Genomic DNA, 14,547 nt, shown 5'->3' with positions numbered 1-14,547 from the left:
GGTTTTCGAGATCCCTAACCCTGCCCTCTATCGCCATCTGGCTTGCCAGCAACACTCTTCTTCTGTGACGCTCTGCTAATTAATTCCCCCCCGATTGTAGGTTTGAACACCTCCCAGATTAACTAAAGAGGTGTATCCTCCCTAAAATTATCTTCAAAATACTTAGTGATTCTGGTAGAAATTGCCTCATGATAGACTGGGTCCTTCGGCAGAGTGTTATTAGTGTACCATTGGAATGGTTTGTGAGCCTGACTAAAATCCCCATTGTACACTGATGAGGGCGGGGGGGGGTGGGATGGTCTGAAACTAGGGCTAAATTGTTTGCTGAGTTAGAAGCCTGGGAGATGAGGGCATGTGATACTAGGAAGTAGTCCAACCAAGAATATCTGTGGTATACATGTGAAAAACACAAAACTACTTTGAGGTGGGATTCGAGTGCCTCCCAGATGTCCACTAGTTGCAAGTCCATTAGGGCCTGAGATAGGGAAGGAGAACGACCTGCTTGAACGGCGCGAGTGTAGCCACTTCTATCCAGGTTTTCATCCATAGCCAAATTCCAATCCCCCCCAGGATGAGGTCTCCAGTCTGGATGCATGCTACCCTTCTGAATAAAGTTGCATAGAACTGGTCCTGGTGTTGGTTAGGGCTATAATTTGAAAAAAAATCATTAAATTCCTCCCACCACTTTCAATGCTAATCCCAACAAACATCCCCTGGGTGTCTCGGATAACCACCGCTTTCGTAAATGTAAGTTTTCTTAATCAGAGTTGCCAACCTTGTCTTTTCAGTTGCAGGAGCTCAAATTGACAAGGGAAACAAGGCGAGCGTAGCCTAAGCCAATCTTTTTTAAGGATATGTTCTCCTGGAGTAGGACGATGTCTGCCCCCAGCTGAACCATTTTAGTGGGATCTGCGTGAAATGACCAAATGCAAAAGTCTGACTATTTCTTTTCTTAATTTTTCAGCAAATATATGTGGAGGGATACCCCCCACCTTACCCCTATACATTTTCATTAACTTTACCCCCAATATATATATATATATATATATATATATATCTGTGGAAAAATGGGGGTCAGACTTTTTGCCCTCGGTCATTTCGTCCTATTCCTTTTGGGTATGAATACGTCTCGTTATTCTTTGGGGAATTCAATCCCTGTACGTTCAAGGAGACAAATGTAAGCGTTGTCATGGTGTCTCGTGGTCAATATAACCTATAGCAGGATAGGAATGGTCTGCAGCATGTAAAGTGTGAAAATGTTCTGTGGCCTCAACCGCTACCCCATGGAGGCACAACAAAGGATTGCTCAGACCTGAACCTGCATGGATAAACGTGACTGGACCCCCTCCCCAAAAGCACCAATGATGGCAGCATTACCCCAAGAAGGAAACAATTGATACGATTCCATGCCTATTCAACCTTGGAGAGATTACACGTAATACTAGTGACCCTAGTTTCTTGACTGGACCCAAACGGCAATCAACATACATACAATCCAAATCCCCGAATGGGGAAACATTAGAGAAATACCCAAATTACGGCAAGCATGCTCCTAATGCAACTGCCTACTATAAAATGCACCATAAACCCAGGTGGTGTGCATAAATGCTTCCTGGCCCCCCAACTTGGCTAAATACAGCCACCTTCAGCAAGAGAATAAGTTCCCATCTCACCTGATAACCTGATTTAGGCAGTGGTCCCGCCATCGGGGCTCGGGTAGGTTCATTCGAGTCCACACTGCTCTTGCGCCTATCGAACAAGGGTCTGTGATGCTGCCTTTGTTTCTCTCTCCTAGACTGTCTTTTTGGACCGCTCCGAACTGGCCTCTGGAGCAACCATTGCATCAGGTAGCTGAATTTGAGTCCGGGATCTTGAGGGTAGTGGTCGCTGCCCAAGGTGAGAATTAATGTTGCGCCCCCTCCATGGAGAGAAAAATCTTAAATGGGTATCCCCATCGGTACGGAATGTCTTAATGTGGCCATAAACGCGCAGCCATTGTGTTTTTGTTTGTATTCCTGCCAGGCAAAGCATGTTTATGTAATGCATGGCAGTACTGCCCCTTTTTAACCTCATACTTCACGTCTGATATTGGTTTATCCTTTATCCGAATTGGTACTTTCTCCCCTAACTGTTTTGAGGAATCCAATCCTCAAAGGGCGATGGGACCACTTTGGTATATTCCATGGCCACTTGCGAATAGTATAATTCTCCAGTATTGGATCTTTAATTGATTCACATGCTGTGAATATTCCCAGTCAGGCTGGGAATACCTGGTTACTTTCATTTAGTAATTTTCCTATGGAAACACTTGACCCGTTGAGTGTCCCCTCTACACCATTGTGGGTGCTTTTGGTCCCCACCAATAGGATGTAGTGTATAGCTCCACCCCAGCAGCTTCAAGCAGATTTCAACTGTCTTTCGAGCTTGTGGGATTTCTCGCATTCTTCTCTCCTGAGAAAAATTCACATTCCTCAAAAATGTAGATTTGTTCAAACTTTTTCTCCATTCGGAGCAACCGCGTCTACATATACAGTCCTGTTTATGACCATGGAGACCTCTGGAACGAAAAAGTCCTTATTCAGGCCTTGTGACACCTGCGGCCTCAAATGTGTGTGATGGACACACAGATTGACTTTACTGTCTCTACCCTAAACATTCTGCAGAGGAAGGTGACATCTGCCAGGGTTTTTCACAAAAAACTCTTAAGGACAAACAGTCGCCTAATTTGTTGGTTCAATGAAGGAGCATACCCGGCGTCAAAGTGGGTTAGTCAAGGAGCGGGAGAGCTCCCACCACCTCTGACAAGAGGTCGCCATCAAATGAGAGATCCAAGTCTGAAGAACCGTTGGCGAAAAAACATAAAACAGGTGAGCCGTAATCATCCATGAGCCACGATAAGGCCAAAGACTCCTGTCCTGCAAAAAACACCAGGTAGCAGTGAGGGGTACTATACTGGATCTAAACGCAAGGTTCCGTCGACAAAGACTCAGATGGAAAAACGAGGGATAAAGGCTTACGCCTGTCGACAAACTCTGCGTCCGACTTGTCGAAGGTCCTCTCCGTCGACTGACGAACATAAATCCAAGTCGTCCTCGTCTTGGTCTGCAAAAAAGAAACATCAGTCGTCCTCGGAGTGTCGCAAATCCTCCTATGGGCAAGAGTTGTCCTCGAGATGCCTGCTAATGACCAAATAGTCAACTCATCAACTACCAAAACACACATCGCCCGGAAATAAGCCTACGCAGCCTTCAACCCTGTCGAGCACTGTCACGACAGAGACCACAGAGTTAACTAAACAGGACAATACATCGTCCTCCAAGGGTATACTAGAAACCCCTGACTATAGCATGTCCATCTTGGAATATCTCCAATAAATTACCCAGACATCCTGCCAGTGGACTTTTTACAGCATGAAATCACTTCAGATTTTGACCCTCCCCCTGAAGAGTGTCCAGGGGCTCACAGACTTCGATCCTGAAGAAGGTACTTCACAGCCTCCTTTTCAGGACAAACCCTCTGATCGCCTACCGTCGAGGGAAGACGCACGTCTAAGAATTCAGACACCTACTCTACCTTAAACGCCATTGGGAATGGGAGGTATGAATCCGCAATACCCCCTTCTAAACCCACAATCCTTGCTCTCCATGCAAGTGGTTTCTGCACTACAGTCACTATTGGGACAACTCAAGCCAGGCTTCCACCACTGCAGCCACAGGCAATTCATGTATGCAGAAAAGACCAGGGTGCGCCAGGTCAGCAGCATCAAAGGGATTCAGGCCATCCCTCTAGGGACCAAGACCAACGTCTACGAGCTCAATCCCCTCCTAGACCTCCACTTCTATGAGGACGTAGTCCATGTATACGCGAACAAAAAGAGGCAGAATTAGACATAGACCAGTACACTGGTCCACGGGACATAAGTGCCACCACCTCCTAGTTTCATCGCAGATCCCACACGTGGGACATGGATGACCCGGACCAAGATATGCAGGGTAGTCCTCTTCAACCCTTGCCTCCAGATGACATTGGGGCTTTCCACTCAATGATTTCTAAGGCATGCTAGGAATTTGGCTTAATTCCGGCAGAAGAAAAGGACTGTTTGCTTTTTGACCACATGGTGACGTGCATGTTTGGCAGGAGGGTCTTCGCACTCTTAAACGTCCATTAGCAGTGCCAGCAATTAAAGAGAGACTGGATACAAAGTTTAAGGCACCTGAAACAACACCAAAACTGTCTCGCCTCACAACCCACTCCAGAGTTGGTGGTGTCAGTGGCAGCGAGTCGCAAGGCTCTTACGCAGCACAAATGCGCCACTCTCCCAGACAATGGAGGCAGGAAAATTGATGCCTTCGGTAAGAAGGTGCTCGCCATTTGAGCGATAACTGTCGAAGCCGCAAATGCCTTGCAATAGTTGCTCGATGCGATTGAGAAATGTGGCATCATCTGGCTCCTATATTAGAACACTTACCGGAGCAACAGAGGAAATAAGCCATGACGCTATTGCGTGAAGGGGAGGAAGCCTCGAACCACATCATTAATATCACTGTAGATTTTGCTGAAACCGGGTTCAAGCAGATTGGCAATGGGGTAGTCCTCCGAAAACCAGAATGGCTACATTGCACGGATTTTCAGCAAGAAAAACAGCACAAGGTGGCCGACCTTCTTTTGAAGGTGAATCTGTTTGACAAGATAGATGAGGCCCTCAAAACCATGAAAGCAGACTCGGACAATGCTAGATCTCTTACAATCCTACAGGGTAGGTGGTCCTTTCAAGGAGCCTCTGATAATTCTAGATTCTCGTCCTCCAGGGATAAAAAAAATTACAACAGATCCAGATACTAGTCTCATGGCTACAAGAGAAATTACCAGTTCTCCCAGCACAGCAGGGAGTATCGCCAAGGACCGCGAAACCGCGGGTCAGCCACCTCTCAGAGGTAGGCAAAACAAAGCCCAACAATGACTGCCTCAGGGGCAGACTGGTGGGAGGAAATGGGGCATTTTTTCTCAGCAGGTGGCAAGCAATAACAAGACAGGTGGGTGCTAGATGCCATCCAGCACGGCCACTTGTTGGAATTCAAACGCCCACAAATCCTGTTACCTCCCATAAAGGTATCCCACCGCACCATAAAATTCTACAACAGGAGGGGCGTCAAATGTAAAGACTGGAAGTGGCGTCCTATCCTGGACTTGCGAAAGCTAAACGAACATCAAAAGCAGAAGTTCAAGATGGTGACACTTCAGGACGCCATAAAGGCCATACAACCCAGCGAATATCTGGCAGCGTTGGACCTCAAGGATGCGTACTCCACATTCCTGTACACATGAGACCAGAAGTACCTCAGATTCAAAGCCACTTCCAGTTCCGAGTACTTCCATTCAGCCTAAAATCAACACCAAGGACGTTCACGAAATGCCTAGCCAACACTAGCAGCTTTTCTCAGAAAACAAGGCCACCACGTCTACCAATATCTAGACGACTGTTTGGTTCGAGGTCCAACATATCAGAAAACTGTTTTCTCCCAGACAAACAGAAGCCCTTCTCCAACAATTCGGATTTGCAATAAATTACACCAATCTTGGGCAGTTACTTCAAAAGGTTTGGTGTTCCTGGGTGCTCAGTTACCCACGGTCCAAAGCCTTGTCAGACCCTCTGCGGACAGGGTAAAAAAAATTGATAACCCTAGCAAATCTTTTCACTCCAAACAAGCTAGTCGCGGTGCGCACATGCATGACTCTCCTGGGGACCATGTCTTCCTGCATCCCACTATTACCTCACTGCAAGCTTCATATGCGGCCAGTGCAAAGGTTTGTGGCCACCAGATGGTCCCAAACCCAGGGGTCCAGTTCAGACAAAATTACCATCATTTGGACTCGCTCAATCATACTAAAATGGGGGACATACCCCTACTACATCGCGAAGGGGGATGCCCCTTGTGGAACCCAACTACCATATCATGATTGTGACCGACGCCTCCCTGGTGGGTTTGGGAGCTCACCTGGACAAACGCCAGGTCAGAGGCCTGTGGACTCCCGAAGAATCAATCCATCCTCCACATAAATGTGTTGGAACTGCGGGCAGTACATTGGGCTCTAAAATCCTTCTGCTAATCAAGAATTCGGTGGTACGAGTCCTCATAGACAACACCGCCACAATGTTTTATCTGAGGGAACAAGGCGGAACGCCGTCAAACACCCTGTCCCAAAAGCACAGACCATTTGGCACTGGGCCATTCACAACATCATTCTGCTTAGTCTTCCATCTCCCGGAGATGCAAAACAAACAAGCGGACACCCTCAGCAGGGATTCGTCGCAGTCCCATGAATGGCAACTACACAACAAGCAAATATCCAAAATCTTCTCAACATGGGGTCATCCTTTGGACCTCTTCGCCACTCGGAGCAGCAAGCAGTGCAAGAAATTCGCAAGCAGGATTCCCCCCCCCCCCCCCCTCCCGACTCAAGTGGACGCATTCTCGTTCCCATGAACCGGTATATTTCCATATGCGTTCCCTCATCAGGAAATCAATCCAGATACCCGAATATCACTGCAGGATAATCTTGGTAGCCAGACAGATCTGGTTCCCTGACCTCATTCAACTGTCGGTGGACAGTCCGATCCATCTAGGATCTCGCACCAATCTTGTATTGTAAGTGATTCTGCACCACGACCCAGGCTCCCTCAAAACTGCCAGCGCCTTGTAGCGGCAGCTAGGGCTCCGTCCATTAACGTTTTCTACAACCACAAATGGAAAAGGTTCTGTACATGGTGTGCACAGCAGCCAAACCTGCAACCACTGTCCATTAAACCTCTGCAGGTTCTGCCCTATCTTCTCAAACTAGCAAAAGGTCTAGCGGTTTCCTCTATAAAGGTGCGGTTGGTGGCAATTTCTAGATTCACAAGGAAAAGAGGATGATCTCTCTACGGCACAGGCTACTCAAGCACTTCTTAAAAGGTCTCTTTTGTACTTTTCCTCCAAAGAGAAAGATTCCACCGGTATGGAGCCTGAATCTCGTCCTGGCCTGTCTTATGAAAAATCCTTTTGTAACTCTGTCAACGGCACACATCAAGTTTGTGACCTGGAAAGTGGCATTCTTAATAGCCATTACATTCTCCAGACTAGTTTTGGAACTAAAAGCTTTTGTTGTATATCCTCTCTCCGGTTCACGAAGGACAAGGTGATACTTTCCACCAATCCTCACTTCATCCCAAAAGTGCCATCGGAATTTCACAAGAATGCAACCATAACTCTGCCTACATTCTTTCAAAACGCCACTTCACCAGCGGAGAAAGACCTAGACTCTGGATGTGAAAAAGGCGCTAAAATATTATCTAGCCCAGACAAAATCATCAACTAAACTGCTTTTTGGCTCTTCCAACAAGGGGAAAATCCATTTCAAAACTGGGCATCACAAGGTGGATTTCCTCAGTGATTTTCTTCTGCATCTGGAAGGCCAACGTGCATCTGCAAACTGTGGCTAGAGCACATTCTACAAGGGCTACGGCTGCCTTTGCGGCTCTCTGGTTCAGAGTGCCCATCAAAGACATCTGCCAGGTGGCAATGTGGGCAGTGCTTCACACTTTTACCAGGGACTACTGTTTACGACAGCACGCTGAAGACCTGCAGATGGGATGAGCAGTCCTTCAATGGCTGTTCCAGTAAGGTAACCCCCCTCCCCCGCTTCTAGGGTATTTCCTTATACTTCTCGCATTAGCGCTGAAAATGTACACGCCTCTAATCTTTGTTAGCCCGTTTTATAGCCTCCTAACATGTATACAGCTATAAAATCTATTCACAGCATTTGAATCCATGAAAGATCCAATGCTGGAGACGGGAGTAGTTTTTTTACCTGTAGCTCCATTTCTCCAGCGTTGGTATCTTTCATGGTTTCACATGCACCCTGCAGCCTACCCCCACAGGCAAACTTCCTCTAAAGAGGGATATCCTCCAGCTGGAGTGGTTAAAATCTGAGGGGACGTTGCTGGGGCGAGCTATACACTCAATGTCCTATTGGTGGGCACCAAAAGCACCCACGACGACGAGGGGACCCTCAACGTGTCAAGTGTTTCCATAGGAAAATGACTAAATCAAAGTAACTAGGGATCCCCAGCCTGACGACGGGAAATATTCACAGCATGTGAATCCATGAAAGATACCAACGCTGGAGAAATGGAGTTTCAGTTAAGAAACTACTCCCTTCACTATTGGTCTGGATGCCATTCCATGGTACCAAGCATGCTGTAGCACCAAGGGCGATTGATTAACAATGTGGATTTTCCTACCTAGCCATTGCCCGTCAAACCACAGCTGTGCTCCCACAGCTAAGCTGCTTATATCACAAGGATTGTTGGTTGGTGTGCGGTTTGCTGTTTACTGTGCAATCTAGGTCCACTGTCAATGGTGTTACCATGGTACAAAGTGAAGGTGATTTTACACTGTACACTATTTGTGCGTTAAAGGACACTTTTTGGATTTTCACAGCAAGTCATCCCTCACTGGCGTCCCCATTTCAATTAGTCCAAAATGGTGTTTTTTTTATGGTGAGTTTCTCTCATGAGGGCCTTGATATCACAAATCCTGTCCATTTGGGATGCGGTTGTCTCAAAACTAGATTTGGGCGTGGCATGGTATCTTCTCCACTGTAGGGAAGGGTCATATACATTCCCTATAACTCTACAACTGTCTACAAACCTTGTCTAAGGATTCCACCCCATAAGTGAGTCTCGGGAGGATAACTCGGGGGCAACGTGCTCGCCTTGGAAGCAAGATGACCCAGAGCTACACAGGTTCGATCCCCGCTTAGAAACATCTGGGTATTAAGCGCGTTATAAATAACTGATCAAATACCAATTGAAAGGCTTTACTCCTCAGAATTTTCCTCCCTTATCAGTCATCGACTAGTGACGATTGACTCTTGGCGAGTAAGAAATGTGTGGTAGACTGGCAAGTAGCTTGCACTTCAAAGGTTTACCCCTGAAGTGCTCGTTAAACAAACCTTCACTGTTTAATTCCCACCTATCTTCAATAATTAAGAACATATATGCAACAATGTCACATTTTAAATGATTGCCATGCAAAGACTTACTACTTTCACTCAAGCCTTTTTCTATTTGGTAAACTCAAATTGGTCCGTGCTGAGAGTTTCTTAAACTTGCGAGTAAAATGATGTTTGAGGGAGTAAAATAGTAGGTTCCATGCCCAATGGGAGTATTTTATTTAGTATTTTTTATATGTAAGTAAAAAATGTTTTAACTGTAAAAAAAAAAAGTTTTTGCAATAAATATTTCTTTGCACCTTGTTATTATTGTACATGGATAAATGTTTACCTCTTCAGATCAAGCAGTAATTAAGTTTCCTCCTGTGGCACTACGTGTTCTACTGGTCCAAATATATCCATGAAATTGTGAGTTTGAAAGTGGGGGGGGGGGGGGAAATGAGGTCCGTATGCTTTTGCTTAATACTTTTTGTTGGGTAGTTGTAGGGAGTAAAAGTGGCCGATGCACCCCTTTTCTGTAGGGCTGGCTGAGAGTATGGTTGCAGTGGGTCTGGTATGTCTTCTAAGTCTAATGTTCTGGTTATGGTTTATTGCTGTGGTGTTTTGTAGTAAAAGGCTTTCTGTTGGTATGAACCTAATTCTCTAATTTGTACTTTTTCATAGGAGTAGTTGATGGCAAGCACTGTACATTTCCACATCTTCCTGGTAAAACGTTTGTTTACAATGCTTCAGAAGATAGACTGGAGCTGTGTGTCGATGCTGCAGGACACTTTCCAATTGGTGCAGATATTGAAGATGTGGTGAAAGAGGCCTTAAATCAAGTGCGAACAGAAGCAACTTCACGGAGTAGAGAAACAAGTCCCTCACATGGACATATGAAGCTTGGTAGTGGTGGAGTCGTAAAAAAGAAATCTGAGCAATCTCACAATGTGACTGCGTTTCAAGGAAAGGGTCACTCTCTGGGAACTGCATCCAGTAGCCCACACCTTGATCCAAAGACTAGGGAACTACCACTTCCAAGAAAGCATAGCAAGGGGACAGATTTCAATACCACGTTAACCAAGAAAGAGCCTTCCAAATTTGCTGCTGCTTCTAATGACAGTGATCTTATCAGGGTAGCTCCCGGAGTAGTAACAATGAGAGACCGACAACTTGACCCCAATGTAGTTGAGGCTCAAAGAAAGAAATTGCAGGAAATGGTTTCTTCCATACAAGCCTCAATGGACAAGCACTTGCGTGATCAAACTGAGCGAGCAGCTGAGAAACCTCAAAGAAAAGCTGAATCTGAGAAGACTTCTGCATCTGAGAACTCTCAAACTGATTTGAATGAATCTTTATCTTTAACTTGTAGTACGGAACTTGTTCTTTCAGAAACCACTAATAGCAGTGTGGAAAATAAGGTAGAAACCACAATAGCCTCTGGATCTAAAGGGCAACATGGTTCTGCTGAGGAACCTGAAGAGATGGATAGTCAAGATACAGAGATCATAATTACAGCAGAGCCAATGGATCATTCTTGATTGATTGAAAGCTTAAGTGCAGATTATATTAATATTATGTTAGTTGGCTGGGCCACATGAATGAATATTCATAAAAATCTTGTACGTATGTTTAAAAATGTATTCTCTCCTTATCTGCTGCATGTTATCACGTGTGTGATTGGCAAAGCTTTTAATATTCTGCTGTCCAGGCTGGCTCCAAACTAAGTTATTTGTTAGAATACGCATTGAGATAAATATACTTTTATGGGTAAATGAAAGGCATTTGCACTTCTAATGCCATCAAACTTGAGGGTTACTAGAGTTGACGTTTGTCCCAAAAGCGTCTTGACTATCTATAGTTGGATATTGAATTTGCACCCCTCAAACATTGTGTACTTCTAAAGATTAGATTTGAAGTAAACCTGACATCTAAACCATTATCGAGCAACCCATAATTTTGAGACCTCTAAATCTAGTGAATAGTTCCAGTAAAGTTAATGTAATTAGCAGTACACCAAATTGGCATTCGTAAACCGAGGTATCCAAGTTCAAAGCCATTAAACTGTCTTGCACTTAAGTTCTCAAAAAGAACTAAACATTGCCACTTTCCCCAGGAAGCATAGCCTGTGTTTTACATAACCCGTTCTCATGCTGGATTGGATTTCATCCAAAGTGGCTAAATTAGAATTGATCAACTGCTCATGAAACCAGTTTATATACCGACTTTCCTAACTGCTCATTTCAATGATGATGTATCTATTAAATATCACTACTTCCAAGGATAACCTTTGAACCATCCGCGCTTGTATTTCATATTGTATCAGTTTTATTGGTGCGTTTACATTTTTCATTACCTATTGTTTGAAGTATCACTCACGGTCCTACAAGTTTTGTGCTTCTGTGTTTGTGTACTAATTTAAGCAGATTTGATAGTTGAATTGGTTATCGAAGTCCATCTAAGTGGCGCAGTATATAATTTTCTTTCGTGAGGCTGACTGTTTCACATTTTGATAGCACTATTGGTTTGCATAAGAAATTCCTATAGGGATGGAACGTGCACAATTCTGAGGAAGGTGTTGTTCATACATTTCAAGGTGGCAAGAAAGTTTATATAATTTGCAAACTTTCTGCCCAAGTCCCCCTCATCTACCTTCAGTCTTCCCTCCACCCTACCATAACATTCTACATGAATGGTCTTAATTGTTCATAATAGACTTTATGTTCCCTGTAAGTTTTCCAAGCTAGCTCCTTTTGAATGAGTTTCTGGCAAAGTTGTTGTTTACACCAGTGGTGTATTTATCAAAATGCCGAACCTGTTTGCAAAGCAGCTTTTTGCATCATGCACAGAAAGACCTTTTCTTATGTTAGGACTGTAACACAACTTGATTTATTGTTGATTGCCGCTATCAAATGCACACACATTTATCATTTCATTCTTTTCCATTTCTGTTGGATTTAAACCCAAATGTGTTTGCTAGAGGTACAAATGTGTTAATAAAAACTCAATAACATCTAGTGTATTTAGGCTTTGCTGTGCATTTTGTTTCTGCCTACCTTATGTTGTATGATTCAGTTTTACCCCTAAAATGTTTTCAGTTTGCAAAGGTTTTAATATTGTTCTTTCTTATCCTGGATTGCTTTTAGAGACTTAAAATTGAGTCGTTATGTTTTATATAAATCTGTTAACCGGCCTACTTGGAAAAAGGATATGAATGAAGAATATAATACGATGTACTGACTATTGCTTGTAAAAGGAACCTAGCCGATTTGATTTTTATTTTTTATCTGAGCGGTTCTTGATGGCTTGGAATGTTGAACTTCGCTATAGTTTCATTTTGAGATTTGCCTTTTTTCCTCTGTTTCCAAGTGTTTTACTTGCATCTGATACATTTTAGAGAATCCAGGTAAGCGTTTGGTGCAAAACAAAATTAGAACATGAATCATAGCCCTGAAGCAGTTTGCCATGCATGGGCACCTTTTAGAAAATAAAGAAAACCATGGTTTGCATAGAATGTTCTACTCTTCTCTTTATAAAGGCAGCAGATTCCAGCTATATTTTAACCTTGACATCTTTCTAAATTCACATGTAATACTTCAATCAATCCTGTTGACCCCAACAGTATTTATTGCGATTCCAGTATATGGTGTATAACAGCCACACATTTCTTCTTAGTAGTTGGTCATGAGATGTAATTTACTGTGCTGCCTCTGGTTGGCAAGGTTTTAACTTGTGTAGTGCCTTGGGAATGAAGCTTCAGGATAAAGAAATTTTATTTATAAAATTCAATTGCCCTTTAGTCTGCAGCTTTGCATAAAGGCACACTTAGCAATCCGGGAACCCGCTGTTAGCTGTACGTTTTAGCAATAATATTTTAGTAGAACACTTCTAAATGCTTCCATAGATTTTTTTTTTTGTTAGGTTCTCTGTAACTGATGTTCATAACTTCATCATAATACCATAACAATTCCAAACACTTGTATACATGCTGATTTTTGATTGCATAAAAATGTTTTCATGGATTGCAGCTTTTATATTGTGTATATGCGGTCAGATAGCAAAGGTGTAAAATGTATAACAGATTTAATAACTATGTAAAAAAAGATTCTGCACTTTAATAAATGCTCTTGCTTCATTTAAAATCCATTTAGACATGCGAGCGGTAAAAAAACCATTTCAGTTTAGGCAAAGTGTACTTAGCAGACCCTATAATCTAAGAGGTGCTCCTGTTTTGTCAAATGTCAATGTTGCCACGAAGTAGCAGCACCAGACATGACCAAAACACTGTGTATACAAGAAATCTACATTTGCATAATGTAATTATTGATGAATACAGATTCCATCATATTTTTAATTTCATTTGAATTAAACATCAGAATTTCAGGCCTCTGCGCATACAAGCAAGGGTGGCAGCCAATGTGGATGAAGGCAATATTTTGACTGTAATGCTTGATACTGAATGTCTCTTTAGTTATTAAGTGTTACTCGTTTTGGCCATCAAACATTTAAGGAAATCTGGATTTAGAAGTTTCACATCCATTCTATTTATAAATATCCACTATTACTAAGGATTAACATTTTTAAGATGCTGAATGTTTTTTTTTTTTTAAATGTTGAGCCATTTTGCCTTTGGCAGAGCAAACCAAGATAGCAAAAAATAAAATTTATTTTCCTTTGCTTTTAAGCACCATCACCAGGAAATAAAAAACGAGTGCACTTTGGGGGAGAAACTGCTCTTTACCATTTGTATAAAATATGCATAACAATGTATATATTTAGAACATTCTTTTTTTAATGGTGAATTTGAGAATTAGCACACTTTCACTAGAGCACTGCTGAATTTTGTTTTTTTGTGATTGAAGTCCTACCTGCATTTTTTCTGTATTGTATCAATAGTGTATCATATCGGTATATAGTGTACTATATTACATGTAACTGTACAGTATTTGGAGTTTTCTTTGCCATATTAAACCTGTGCGTTTAAATACTGCTTTTATATGTACTTATTTGTCGCTTTGGTCTTTTTTAAATTAATTTTATTTTACCTCCAAGGTAATATCTTGGTTCTGGATCCACAAAATATTTTTTGTGTGGAAAATGAATGAATATCATGGAACATAGAGGTATTAGACTATATTCGTGAATTAACAAAGTTCAACCATTCGGTCAGTGCTTGAAGCACCTGCATCGAATGAGTAAAGTTAATAGTCAGTGATGTATCGGTCTTAAATGTGTTAATGTCAGCTTATAAAATTACTTGTTTTTTATTTTTATTATATGCATATAGTTGCTCTGCTCTTCCCTTTCCATCAGATGTTTTCCTGCCTAGTTAGGCTGTTGGTCAGCACACTGTAGTGTAGTCTGCTTTATTTATTCTGGATAGCTTCACCTTTTTCTTTAAACGCCAGATTGCTTTCGCTGTGAGTTTTTATTCATGCCACCCTTTGATGTGTTTTGTTTCTCAGGTTTGGGATCTTCCCAACATTCATATCCTTGGAATAATTTTCTACTAAAGCAATTTTTTGAATTTTCTACAATTCCGAAAAATTATTTTTAATCGGGAGTTCTCACAGA

At 42.6% G+C, this 14,547-nt stretch overlaps 1 protein-coding gene across 1 annotated transcript in view; it reads left to right on the top strand.

Annotated features, from left to right (window-relative positions):
- Positions 1 to 13,963, top strand: part of VCPIP1 (valosin containing protein interacting protein 1) — a 212,955-nt gene extending 198,992 nt beyond the window's left edge. Inside the window, exon 3 of the mRNA XM_069621134.1 lies at positions 9,658 to 13,963. Within this exon, the coding sequence (XP_069477235.1) occupies positions 9,658 to 10,514 (857 nt within the window). The 3' untranslated portion in view covers positions 10,515 to 13,963. The remainder of the gene's footprint in view (positions 1 to 9,657) is intronic.
- Positions 13,964 to 14,547: the final 584 nt, after the last annotated feature.

The sequence above is a fragment of the Ambystoma mexicanum genome, chromosome 5q (assembly GCF_040938575.1).
Source record: "Ambystoma mexicanum isolate Mex_15411 chromosome 5q, UKY_AmexF1_1, whole genome shotgun sequence".
Classification (NCBI taxonomy): Eukaryota; Metazoa; Chordata; class Amphibia; order Caudata; family Ambystomatidae; genus Ambystoma; species Ambystoma mexicanum.
Note: the sequence above shows the minus strand (reverse complement) of the source record. Positions and strands in the feature narration are given on the sequence as shown.